The sequence below is a fragment of the Callorhinchus milii genome, unplaced genomic scaffold (genome assembly GCF_018977255.1).
Source record: "Callorhinchus milii isolate IMCB2004 unplaced genomic scaffold, IMCB_Cmil_1.0 Scaffold5, whole genome shotgun sequence".
In the NCBI taxonomy this organism is placed as follows: Eukaryota; Metazoa; Chordata; class Chondrichthyes; order Chimaeriformes; family Callorhinchidae; genus Callorhinchus; species Callorhinchus milii.
The window spans coordinates 49,296,612-49,309,562 of record NW_024704746.1 but is presented as its reverse complement, the minus strand read 5'-3'; the positions used below and the strand labels follow the sequence as shown (position 1 = coordinate 49,309,562).

The window sequence follows — 12,951 nt, the reverse complement described above, 5'->3', positions numbered from 1 at the left end:
GCATTGTGACACATTGTGACAATAAATTCACAATGAGGTGTGGCAGGGGAAGTATGATGCGCCATGCGCAATGGTGTGTTATTGCAGGTGCCAGGCTGGTTCAGTCAGTAGCGCTTTCTCCTCGTGAGTCAGAAAGTTATGGGATCAAACTCCAAAGTCGGGGACTTCAAACTCACAGTCCAGGTTGGTGCTCCAATACAGGGCTGATGGGAGTGCTGCCTTGTTGGTGGCTCCTGGTCTGTGCCTGTTCAGGGGGATGTTAAATATTCCGCTGCATTATTGGAAAAAAAAAGGGAGTTTCTCTCCCCCGGTGTCCTGGGCAACAATCCAGACAAAATCAATCACTCTCAATAATTCATGACTTTGTGGGATGTTGTTGTGAGCAAATTCACCTACAGCCTACAGCAAATTCACCTACAGCTGTGCAGCGCTTTGAGATGCTTCATAAAAATGAAATGGACGGATTATTATATTAATGAATACCTAAACAGTGTTTGAAGCTCAGCTATGGTACTAGTTCCCCATCAGCATGGGTGAATGGGGGAATATGGAGGGAGGGTTTGTTTACAAATCCACAGTTTCCCAATGACCTGAAGAGTGCTCACTTCAGAGTCCGAAGTGCTACAGTAATGGACTAAAGGAAATGAAGACTATGGTTGAGGTTGTTCCTCACTTGCTGTGAAATGTCAATCGCAGGGTGACGGCAGCAAGGTCTATAAATGTAATTTTGTTGTTGTTGTTTCAGATCATTGAGTCCCGCAAATTGCTCCCAGACAAGTGGGGAAAAGCTTCTCACAATTTCCTAGTCTCCCCCACCTATCCATCTTTACAAGATCACTCCATCCCAGGGGCCACTCTATGCCTTGTTCTGGTCACCCCCTCATATCCCTTTTAATTTCAACCCCCAGCTTGGGTGCAAACTCTTAACAGTCCAGCGACATCCTGACATGAATGGCACTATATGAATATAATTTTGTAAGGAGGCAGAGCAGAGGAGAGTGAGGGGACTGATCCCCAGTGTCATAGTCTGGAGAGCATCCAGCTGAAATAGACGAAAGCAAGAACAAATCATCACAGCACCTTGCCAACCCAGTTCCATTAGTCCCTGACGTCAACAGCCAATTAACCTTGAGAATGCTTGTCTCACGTAACACACAGATGAATGATCGGACACTATCAGCCTTCACTCCCCAAGTCATTACAGTTAAGCCAGTCATTTAAATGCCAGCAAAAGTTGCAAATCAAGCACAAACAGATCCCTGATTCTGCTTTGCACAAAGAAACAATGAAGGAGCGTCCTGGCCATTTTCTTTAAAAGTGAGTTTGAAAAATGTTTTTTTCATTTGATGTGTTTTTTGGGGGGTGGGGGGGGGAGATGGGTATAATGTCTCTTCTGAGACAACTCCCCTCAGAGCTCCAGATAACCAGCTCCCAAACACCAGCATTGACCCATGTATGACATATCCCAGCCACCTTCCACCATTGCAGTTGATCGTATCATCCCAGGAGCTGGGATTCTTCCCACTTGGCTCCTGTTAACCAAGCAAGCCACAGCCCTAACAGGTTGGGTGGTCCTAGTTGGACAAGCGGTGGGAAGGCTTGCTAGACTCAATGGCAAGCTGTGTGGTTTTAACTGTTTAGGACTCCAGCAGTTACCCTAAAAGAAGACTCTGGGGTCCCCCAAGCCTTAGCTCCTGCTAACTTGTGCCGAATACTCTCTGGAATTAGGTAAGTAGAGAGAGTGTACATTCCAGACACATGGAAATTTCCAAGTGTCGGTTGTAAACATATGTAGAACTCTCAGTTTGGCTTGCATACTCTTAAGCTTGGAGTTTCTTTCTCCTGGTACCTAGCCAACAATCCTCCAGATAAGATTGGTCATTCAATCCATGGCTGTTTGTGGGGACGTTGTCATGTGCAAATTGCTGTCCCTATTTGTCCGGAAAACACACAGTCACTACACTTTACAGTAAATCCAGTGAAGAGCTTTGAGTCCTCCCAGCATGAAAAGCGCTGTCTCAGATGTAAGAATTATTATTATTAATGATAAGTCATCGGCACGTCTTACCTTGAGGTCTGACACATCCTTGTAGCACTGCTCGGAACGCGTGTGATCTGACAATTGCACATTCCAGAAACACGGGAGCTGGTACACCAGGTAGGGATTCTGCTTTATAACGGCGTTAAAGATATCCTGTTAGAGAGAGATGGGGAGGGGGTGAGAGAGGGAGGGGTAGAGAGGGAGGGAGAGCGCGAGGAAAAGGGAGGGAGAGAAGTGGGAGAGAGCGAGGGGAAGAGAAATAGAGAGGGGGAAGCGAGGGAGAGCATGAGGGAGAGGGTGAGGGGGTGAGACAGGGAGAGGGGGAGAGACAAAGAGAGAGAGAGAGAGAGAGAGGGGAGCGAAGGAGAGAGAAAGAGACAGAGAAAGGTGGGAGGGAAGAAGACAGGGGGAGAGATAGAAAAAGAGAGGGAGCAAGAAAGAGAAAAAAACAAGCAATGAGAAGGAGAAAAGACAGAAAATCTGCAAAAATCAAGTTCTGTGGAGCAACAAAGTGACTCTACAATGAAAAGTTCAGTTCTTTAGAAATGGGCAGAGTTTACTGAGGGCAACTCACACTGAACACATCACCAACTAGGTCTGAGGCTGGGCTGCTTTGTTAACCTGGGTGTGAGTACCTGTGATTGTTGTCACCCAAAAGGTCGTACAGTCCTTGATACATATTAATAAACATTGCTTTGATACAGTGTCTTATCATGTTGCCACATTCTGTGTGCCTGTTCGCCCACAAAAGACACAGTAAATTCACTTGTATATCCTATGAAGAATAGAATAACTGTGTGAAGTGCTTTGAGACCTCTCAACGACTTGATAAGGTGCTACAACAACAACTTGCACTTATATAGTGCCCTCCATACAGGGTAGCGTCTCAGAGCGCTTAACAGTGGCAGAGCCAGACTCCAAGCCGTGGGAGGGGGGAGTTGACCATAAGCAGGGTCAAACAGGAAGATTTTCAGGTGGAACTTGAAAAAGGGGAGAGGGGGGGCAAGGGGGAGGGATCGAGGGAGATTGTTCCAGAGCTTTGGGGTGTGCTATATCAAATGCAAGGATTATTATTTATTTTCACGGAGGCTTGAACCCCAAAATCCTCTGACTCAGAGGTGAGCGTGCTATCGACAGACCAGGTTGACAAATGCAAGAATTATTGTTGCTATAGAATGGACTGTGGCCAGTAGCTGTCTGAGTCGCTGTTTACCTGATCAGCCAGGGACGTGGAGAACATGTTCATCAGCTCTCTCTCAGCAGTCAAACGCCACATCTGTTCCCATTTCATTTTCCGCAGCTTGTCCAACAGCAGCAAGATCACACCTGGCGGAAACGTGCCAAAATTAACTTTATTCACTGAATCACAGCAGAGGACAAGCTCACAAGTCAAGATCACAACATTGGTCTGGATGATTTCAGCCCATCTAATCTCATTGCTCCAGAATACCCACCCTACCCACCCCCAGCCTAACATCAAGCTGATTATTAAACAGGTTCCAGTGTCCAAGCTTCAACCAACCTTTCCGGCACACTGTTCCAGTCGATAATTTGCCTCTGGGTGAAGAAACACTTCCTGGTGTCTGTCCTTGAAATTGCCCTTTCCAACTCTAAACCTATACTTAGAGGATAACAATGGGGAAAGTATAGCAGAATAGCCCAGAAATTGACTCAGAAGTACGCAACGTGATACCTTGGATTTTGAAATACATTATAGCTGGAAAAACTTTAAATTACTGATTTTCTCTATTTTTCCTATTTGGCTGCCCCCTTGTAAGACATATTTCCCCCCTTCCCCCTCCACTCCCATTCCTCATGTTCTCGTGAGAAGGCAATGTACTACTGCTTGGACAAGACCAGCTTTCTGGATGCTGGGAAGGGTGATTTATCTGCAGGATCTTTAACATCCACTTGAACATGCAGACGTGACTTCGGTTTAAAGCCTCATACAGAAAACGTCATAAATGAAGGACGACACCTCTGACAGTGCAGCGCTCCCCCAGCACTGCCCTGGAATGCAAGCTCTACTGTCTGAGCGTTATCTTTTCTTTTTGATATATATCGGGAGGGTCATGATAGGATTTAACAGCTGTATATGACAAGGGTGGTGGACTTGCGGAGCTCACGTGCTGGTACCTGTGTTGTAGCCGCGGCTCAATGCTGGCCAAGGTCTATGATTCTTCCACAAGTTTCCCAAGTACCAGTCACTCTGGTTCTCCACCAGCCCAAGAACTTGCTGACCTGAGGAAACAGAGTGAGATCAAAGTTTTACTTCATTAGCAAACGATTGTCAGGGGGCATGTAAGTGGGTGACTGATTTTATCTGGGGGATTGTCGGCCAGGACGCCAGAAGAAAGAAACTCCCCTCTCTTTTCAAATCACACTGTGGGATCTTTAACATCTGAATGAACAGATTGAATAGTTCATCCAAAAGATGATGCCTCCAACAATGTTACGCTCCCCCCAGCACTGCACTGCACTAGAGCATCATCCTGGACTGCAGGAGATCAAAGCCTGACTTGGAGTTTGACCGCACAACTATCTGAGTGGAAGGAGTGGCCTGGTCATTAGGGTCGCAGAAGGTCAGAGCAGAGTGAGGCTGTGGAGGGATTTAAAGGTAAGAACGAGGATCTGGAACTCGATCCACTGGAGTATGAGGAGCCAGTGGTGCTAAGGGAGGATTAGGGATGATAGGAGCCCGATGTGGGAAAAAACACAAGCTACAAAGTTCTGGATGGTCGGTAGCTTGTTTAGGGAAGAGCTGGGGAGTGTGGAATAGTGAAGCATGGATGAGATGCGGTCAACACTTTGCAGTCTATGTGGCTGCACATTCCACACATCAGGAATAATAGTACCCTTCACCTAAATGAGCCACTTCAATCAATAATAGCCTGCGATTGAGAATGATTAATGGTTCTGGCAGCCTCATTGATTAGGGAAACCACTGGAGTCGTCCCTGACATGGGCAACGTTTTAAGTCTTGCGTAGAGACATTGAGACGAACAGCAAACTGAAAGGTCGTCCTTGTTATATTAAGCCAATGGCGCCGCCACACTCAGCTGCCTGGCACACAGAATGCCTGATAATGCACACAGTCTGGTAAGCGATCCGAGATGTTACCCCATGTCAAGGACGCTATATGCAAGTTGCTGTTGTTATTGGTAAGATGGGGCACCTAGCAAGACACAACATTTGGTGCAAAGAGACCTTACAGAGGTGTTAACAATGTTAAATTGAAAGGGAAAGGTCACCCCACAAAAACACTTTCAGATGCATCAAGATAGAACAAGGGGACGTAAGTTTAGAGTTGCAAAAGGCAAATTCACATCAGACACCACAAAGTTTTTCTTTACCCAGAGAATAATTAAAGACTGAACAGGTTGCATTCCAGGACAGCGCTGGGGGGAGCACTGCACTGTCACAGATGCCGTTCTTCATTTGTGACATTCTCATTACGAGTACAAGCCCGTTTCCTGTTCAGTTGGATGTTAAAGATCCCGGGGCACTATTGGAAAAGAGGAGGGAGTTTTTCTCTCCCAGTTTCCTGGCCGACAAATAAAAATCAATCATTCACTCGTTGCTGTTTGTGGGACATTGATTGCTCCGTGCAATTGGCTGCCAATGTTTGCCTACAAAATACACAATTAAACAAAAAAACAAAAACTACACTTCACAGTTAAATGCTGTCATGACTTCCCAATGTATATCAAATATAAGGAAAATACTCAGACTGTAGAGGGTGACATAGCCGAGTCGGATGTCTCCTCACTCTTTTCCACATGCGTGCACACAACCAGAAGGGGAGCCGGAAGCAGAAAAGGCGGCTTATTATACAACTTGCATTTATATAGTGGCCTTTACACCAGACGGCGTCTCAGAGAGCCTAACAATGGTGGAGCCTGTTGCCAAGGGGTAGGGGAATATAACCTCCCTAGCGCAGGGAAGCCTGTGGTCACTTTGGCCTAAGAGGAGCTAGAATTGGAAGCAGCCTACTGCCAGCCTTTCAATTCCTCCACAAAGATCGGAAGAAGACCCTTCAGCTCGCCTGATCTCATCTCTCCAGCAATACCACAGTCACTCAATATTGCACAGAGCAATCACAAAATCCATTAATATTTCACAGAGCAATCACAGAAAACTTTAATAGTACTGAAGCCTGAATGAAGAAGGCCCTTTGGCCCATCTGATCTCTCATCCCTCTAAAACACCCACCCTACCTCCCCCATCACAATGCTTTGACGGAGGAACAGTAGGGCAGATGTTCTGGAGTAATAAGATCAAATCGGTCAAAGGGCTTTCTTCATCCAAACTAATCTTCTGATCTTGTGAGGAAAGTTAAATGTCTGGGTGCTGTCTTAAAATTGCCCTTTGCAATTCAAAACCTTATTAGACCGCCTTAGTATGGCCTGAAATATTGATCTGAATTAAATCTAATTTATCTGTACACAAATGGAATCCATTGTTGCTGGACGCCAGTTAATCCAGGACGTCGGGTAAATCGAACAAAACACCCAGCCCCGATTCATTTGACTCTTACCTGGTTTAAATATGCCTGCTAATTCGGACGAAAATCTGGTTAATCCGGTCAAAATGGTCGCCGCTGAAGGTACTCACTCGAGGCTTCTGTGTGTCGAGCGCCTCCATTCAACCACGAGGGACTCCGGGATGTAGATGCGAGGAGTCAAATTGTGATTGAGCCATTGTGATTGAACCAGCTATTCACTAACGGCTGGAGTTGGGCTGTCAATCAATGAGGTTGAAGAGGAACGGGGAAGAACAAGGGATTAATTGACAGCTGAGTGGCTTGTGATTGGGTGGAGTCCAGCCATTCACAAGCAGCTCCAGGCTGTCAATCACCTCTGCATTGCCCCTAATTACTTCCCTTCCCATCCAATGGGAACGGTAATGGTAAAGAGGAAGCGCTACTGCTCCTCATTTGGTCGGGTCAGACTGGACTATAATTTGCAGCCAAAGATAAATATATTTTACCGAATCTGTGAGTATTTTGACTTTTAACTGGTTAGTTAACATTGCTTCAGATGAAACAACATTATTCCATATTATTATACAGCGTTGCCACAGCTCTTTTTCAGTTAACCTCGGATACGTTTTAAGTCAGACAAAATGTCTGTCCCCAATACATCCGGCTTAACCGGCTTCCACTGTGTATCAATATATATTCTGTGTATATAAATATATATAATATATCATTTTATATACCTTGACCACAACACCAAGCCCAGCCCCAAAGGGAGGAGGTTGGGGGAGAGGAGGATTATTTTGATCGTCCACATAGAGAACTGCAGGTAGAGCTTTGATAAGGAGAAGTAGAGTGATACAGACCTTTGAATTTGTGCAGTACAGTCCACAGCTCAGCAATGTCAGTGGCAAAGGTGATGTCCGTATCCAAGACAATGACTCGCTCCAGAGAGGCAGGTAGAGTCTTAGTGAGGACCAGCTTCATGAGTCCATATATTCCTGAATAATGTTTGTTTGGAATCCATGACACTTCTGACTGGAGTAGAAAATGGAACAATAATTTTACATTGTTATTATTGTTTTCTTTCCCCCCACCCATCCACCAGCTTCACTGACAATGTCAACCTGGCTCAGTCGCTCGCACACCATAGCTGATTGTGGGGCAGACATGATAAGGTGCTACAATATATACTGTAAAGTGGATTGACTGTGTATTTTGTGGGCGAAACACAATGTCCCACAAACAGCCATGATTGATTCGTGGAGTCCTGTAGCTCAGTGGTTAGAGCACTCGCTTTGCAAGCGAGAGACCTGAGTTCAATTCCAGACAGGGCGAAACCTTGGGCAAGTTTCCTTACTCCACACGCCTAATAATAATCCCTTCAAAAATAGCAATAATAAATTGGTCATTTTCAATCTATGACTGTTTGTGGGACATTGCTGTGCGCAATTGGCTGCCGCGTTCGCCCACAAATATACAGTCAATTCACTTTACAGTGTGTTCTGTGAAGCGCTTTGGGACGTCCTCCCGACGTGAAAAGCGCTATATCAAATGCAAGGATTATTATTATTATTATTATTTATTTGGGGGAATGTTCAGTACACTCCCCAGCACTGACTCAAAGGTGACGACTACCTCTGAGCCAGGTTGACACAATATATCTTGTGAAGCGCGTTGAGACATCTGCATGGCGTGAAAGAAGTTGTATGAAATACAAGGATCATAATTCATTCCAATCGGGACTCTCCCTGAGACCCCATGGTCTCAGACTTTAAACTTCTGCCTACCTCTGCCACCGCCCGGCACCCAACTATCTCGATATGGCGCAATATTAAACGCAAACTCTTATTAGCAATACAATACAATTTTATGTTTATTCAGCGTCTCTCAGGTTGGGAGGATGGCCCAAGGTTCTTGATAATCCTGGTTTGGGACCCAAACTGAGAGTGGGAGCCGGGGTGGGGTGTGTGTGTGTGTGGGGGGGGTGAGGTTGGGGATTGGAGGGAGTAGGGAAAGGCAGCGTGGTCAAAGAGGTAGATCTTAAGATTCTACATGAGAATTAAGGCACGAGTTAAGAGTGGTTTGCAGAGGTTAGGTTCACACCTTCAGTTCATCAGCATCGTAAAAGTTGACAATCACTGCAGGAACCATCCAAGTCTGAAAGAGATAGCTAAGGATTTGCTTGGCAATGGCATCGGTGATGATGTGGAAGTGAAGAGGGTTCCTCCTGTGCAGAAACAAAAAGACCAAACGTAACAATAATAATCCTCATATTTGACACATCACCAAGACATCACAAAGCCTTTCACAGGATTTACTGTAAGATGTGGGGTGGGTAATCTCAGTGGAACTTTTTAGGGTGGGGCGGTAATCTGAGTAGAACTTGACTCGTCCACTCACCTACGTTGATGGGAATGAGCAACGGGATATTTTAGTTTCACTCTGTATGAAGCTTCTGAACTGGGAAACGTCTCCAGGGAAGGCAGAACACATGGAAAGGGGAACGCTTGCTCGTGGCAATCTCTTCCGCATTATGGACAAGTGTTCGATCACACGTCCTTTTCTCTTTTCCTACAGTCCTCAAGGGCTCCCTCTCCTCCTTCGCTTGCAAAGGACCATGTCACGGAGGTTTTCACTTGTTCCAGTCAGAACGTATGTCAGCTGCACTCACTGATGTTCTCCAGGACAATAACCCGAAGAAGCAGTGAGTGGGCAGACATTCCCCCAGTCCAATGAATGAATGAGGCTGGTTGTCAGGCAGACAAAACTGCTCCGAGTCAATGTCTCTCGCTCACTTCTTGGGAGCATTTTGGAGCTTCCTGGATTTGTCAAATTCTTAAACACGCCTTACTATTGAACCCATTTTTCTAAGTTTATTTTAAGAACGACATTAAACACTACTGTAAAGTGGATTGACGGTATTTTTAATGTCCACCAGAACAGGCAGACAGACCTCGGTTTAACGTCACATCCGAAGGACGCCACCTCTAACAATGTGACATACTCCCAGCACTGCATTGGAATGTCAGTTTGAACCCACAACCTTCTGCCTCAGAGACAAGATTGCAACTGACTGAGCCAAGCTGACACATAAATAAAACTATGTTGCCAGCCAATATTATTTGCAGGGAAGATTTAAGTAATAGAGAAATATCATGCACTGAGTTCCAAGTAAATTATTCTCAGCCTGCATTGAGTCGCTCTATTTTTTGCTGCCAGGTGATTTTGTGACCTGTTGGCAGGCCTGGTGCGAGTTTATCACATCTCTAATAAATCCATAACCGAATCAGTGAGCTAGGACTTAATATTGTCTCCCCCACAAACATCTGGCAATATCTGAATACGGTTTATCTCCTTGCCAGTTGTGTATTCTGGTACACGAGTTATGTGGCTCACGTTAAACCTCAGGCCACTTTGCTGCAAGAAGAGGGAGATTCTCTCTCCCGGTGTCCTGGCCGACAATCCTCAGAGGATACTGATCAATCACTTTGTGGTTGTTTGTGGGACATTGCTGTGCACAAATTAAGCTGTTGCATTCGCTTATGAAATACACAGTCACTGCAACAACAACAAATTGCATTTATATGGCGCCTTTCACATTGGGAGGACATCCCAAAGCGCTGAACAATGAGGAGTTTGGACCCATGCGGGGCATCAGAGAGGGGTGAAGGGCAAGGGGAATGGAGGAGGGAAGATAACTGCAGGCACTGTCCAAAAAGATCTTGAGTCGAGCCTTGAAGAAGATGAGGGAGGGAGCAAGGCGGAAGGGCTCCAAGATGTATTTGCAGAGGGTGGGTGCAGAAATTCTGAGGTGCCTACCGCTGATAGTGGCAGGGCGGGAGCCATGGAGCAGGAGGGAGTAGACAGGTAAATATTTAATAGGTTGCAGACGTAGGGTGGAGCAAGACTATGGATGGCTTTAAAGATGAGGACAAGGATCTTGAACTCGATCCTCTGGGGGATGGGGAGCAAGTAAAGATAGGGGTGATCGGCTCAACCTCCCAACATGAAAGGTGCTACACCACATTCAGGATTAATATTATAAGTGGGGGGGGAATGAGACAAGAGGGACTCCAGGATGGAGATCCGGAGAGCGGAGTGCCACAAGGCTATGGGAGGATAATTATAATCCCTGCATTTGATATCATATCATCAAGATGTCTCAAAGCGCTTCACAGGATATACTGTAAAGTGGAGTGACTGTGTGTTTTGATCTTGAATTCGATCCACCAGGAAATGGGGAGCCAAGTGAGATAGGGGTGACAGTCTCACACGCTTTACACTTCACTATTATTTTTCTCATTATTGCATCCTGAAAAATGCCGCTGACTGACACTGCATTTAGAAAGGGCGAGGGAAGGGGAGGAGACAAAGCGCTGTTCATTGATGGTTTCTCCAGAGGCCAGCCTGGGAACAAGTGACAGAGAGAACAATAAGAATCTCTGTTCACATGTTGGCCTCTGCAGCTCACACCAAGGCCAATCACACAGCACGCTCTGCATCTGTCAGCTAGGCTGGGAAGCGAGTCCGTCGAACAAGAGCGCACCGCAGTGTTAAACTGTGTTTCATGCTGTTTTTACTGTCTAACACTGCCACGTGGCAGATGAGCAGAGAGCGGCCATTCAGACTAATTCACAGTAATTCTGTTTGCAGGCAATCACCATGTGCAAATTGCCTGCCAAGTCTGTCTGCAAATTATACAGTCACTACAGTTCATAATAGAAGTGCTGCATTGTCAAGGTGCCGTTCTTCGGATGAGATGTTAAACTGAGGACCCTTCCGCGCCTGATCAGGTGGACGTGAAAGATCCAGTATTCGAAAAGAGATGTCCTGATGTGAAAGGCGCTTTGTCAAATCCAAGGATTCTTCTTCTTCTTGAGTTATTAAAGTTTAAATCACTCGGTAAGTGTTTTTCAGTGATGGTCAGCCAGACCAATAATGGTACACATGAATGGATGTTACTTTCTTAATATATTTGAACTTCCTTAAATAGCTACTTTTTGCACGATGTTGATACTTTGTTCACCAGGTATTTTGTCAAAGCATTTTTGAATAATCTTATTAACAGTCCCAGTTGCTCCGATGATTATAGGTTCTACGTTTGTTTTATACTGCTGCATACATACACATTCAATTTTGATTCAATCAAGATCGATATATTTCTTGATCTTCTCTCGTTACTTTTTTTATGTTGTAATCACTTTGTGGTAAACACATCAATAATACTAGATGTACTATTTACTTGATTGTTTATATCTGGTCCGTCACAGATGACTGTCCTATCTGTATTATTGTGATTATTATTGTTATTGTTATTATTGTTGTTGTAGAAGACGTGCTCTTCTGCCAGTGGCACTCTTCACTCAATCTTTATGTGGTGTGTGAAGGCAGCCAGTGACCCAATTAAAATGAGCAGCGATTTACATTTACAGAACGCCTGTCACTCGGGATGTCTCTGAGGACTGACTGTGGCAAATCTTGGGGATAAACACTGGATCAGGCTGAGATTGCACTTGAGGCAGAGTCAGACCCTGAAATACATCTCCATGGCACCTCTAGCATCAGTGGAAAGCCTTGAAGCGCTTTGCATTACGCAATTCACGAATGACAAAGCCAACATGGCCGTTCAGACAATCGGCGGCAGCTCTTCGTCCTGAGGATAGCGGTGAGATGAGAAGCCAATGTGCTCCAACGTTTTACTGGGGTTCAGACTGGAACGAGCCCAGAATAATCCTTACCCCTCGGCCTCTCCATTTGCCCAGCTATGCTTCATGTCTCCGCCACACCACCTCGCAATCTACCCCACTCTTGGCGGGCGGGATTTCAGCCATTCAGCCTCCACTCTCTGGAACTCCATACCAGAGTCCCTCCTCCTCACCACCTCCCTCTTCACCTTCAAAGCCTGTCTTAAAACCTTTGTTCTCAATAGTGCTTTTGATCCCCGACCCTTCCTCAGTCCCCCGCTCCCATCCCAAGTGATTCTGTGAAGCGCTTTGAGCTGTGCTAATCAGGCGAGAGGCACTGTGTAAATGTAACAGTCTCTCAGACTGCAATCATGAAGCAGACGAGGCTGAAACGAGAGGAACCCAGTGCGACGCGAGCAGCAGAGGCTGGCAAATACGTACCGGTGAAAGAGAACAGACTTCACAAGGGTCACCACATCACGGCTAGCGTTGTATCCCGCGCACACAATGGCAACGTGGATCGTCTGCAAAAACAACATGCGGCAAACGCTGTTCAACACAAGCATCCAAAAGCAATAATACAGCTTATGTTGAAATAGCGCCTTCCAGGCTGTGTGGGATGGGAAAGCGATGCGTTTTGAAAGAAAGGTAAGGATATTGCAGGATTGGAGAGAGCACAGTGTAGATTTACAGCAATCAGAGGATCCAGCTCAGGAAAGCTGATCAGGAAAGATTGGACAGGTTGA

General features: G+C 45.7%; 1 protein-coding gene across 2 annotated transcripts in view; it reads right to left on the bottom strand.

The window, feature by feature from the left end:
* large1 (LARGE xylosyl- and glucuronyltransferase 1) overlaps positions 1–12,951 on the bottom strand; it is an 87,502-nt gene that overhangs the window by 11,820 nt on the left and 62,731 nt on the right. For both annotated transcript variants that reach the window (XM_007898570.2, XM_007898571.2), the window contains exons 4-9: positions 12,647–12,729; positions 8,625–8,748; positions 7,385–7,556; positions 4,178–4,282; positions 3,255–3,367; positions 2,069–2,194 (exon numbers count right to left, since the gene is read on the bottom strand). In XM_007898570.2, coding sequence (XP_007896761.1) covers positions 2,069–2,194; positions 3,255–3,367; positions 4,178–4,282; positions 7,385–7,556; positions 8,625–8,748; positions 12,647–12,729 — 723 coding nt within the window. The remainder of the gene's footprint in view (positions 1–2,068; positions 2,195–3,254; positions 3,368–4,177; positions 4,283–7,384; positions 7,557–8,624; positions 8,749–12,646; positions 12,730–12,951) is intronic.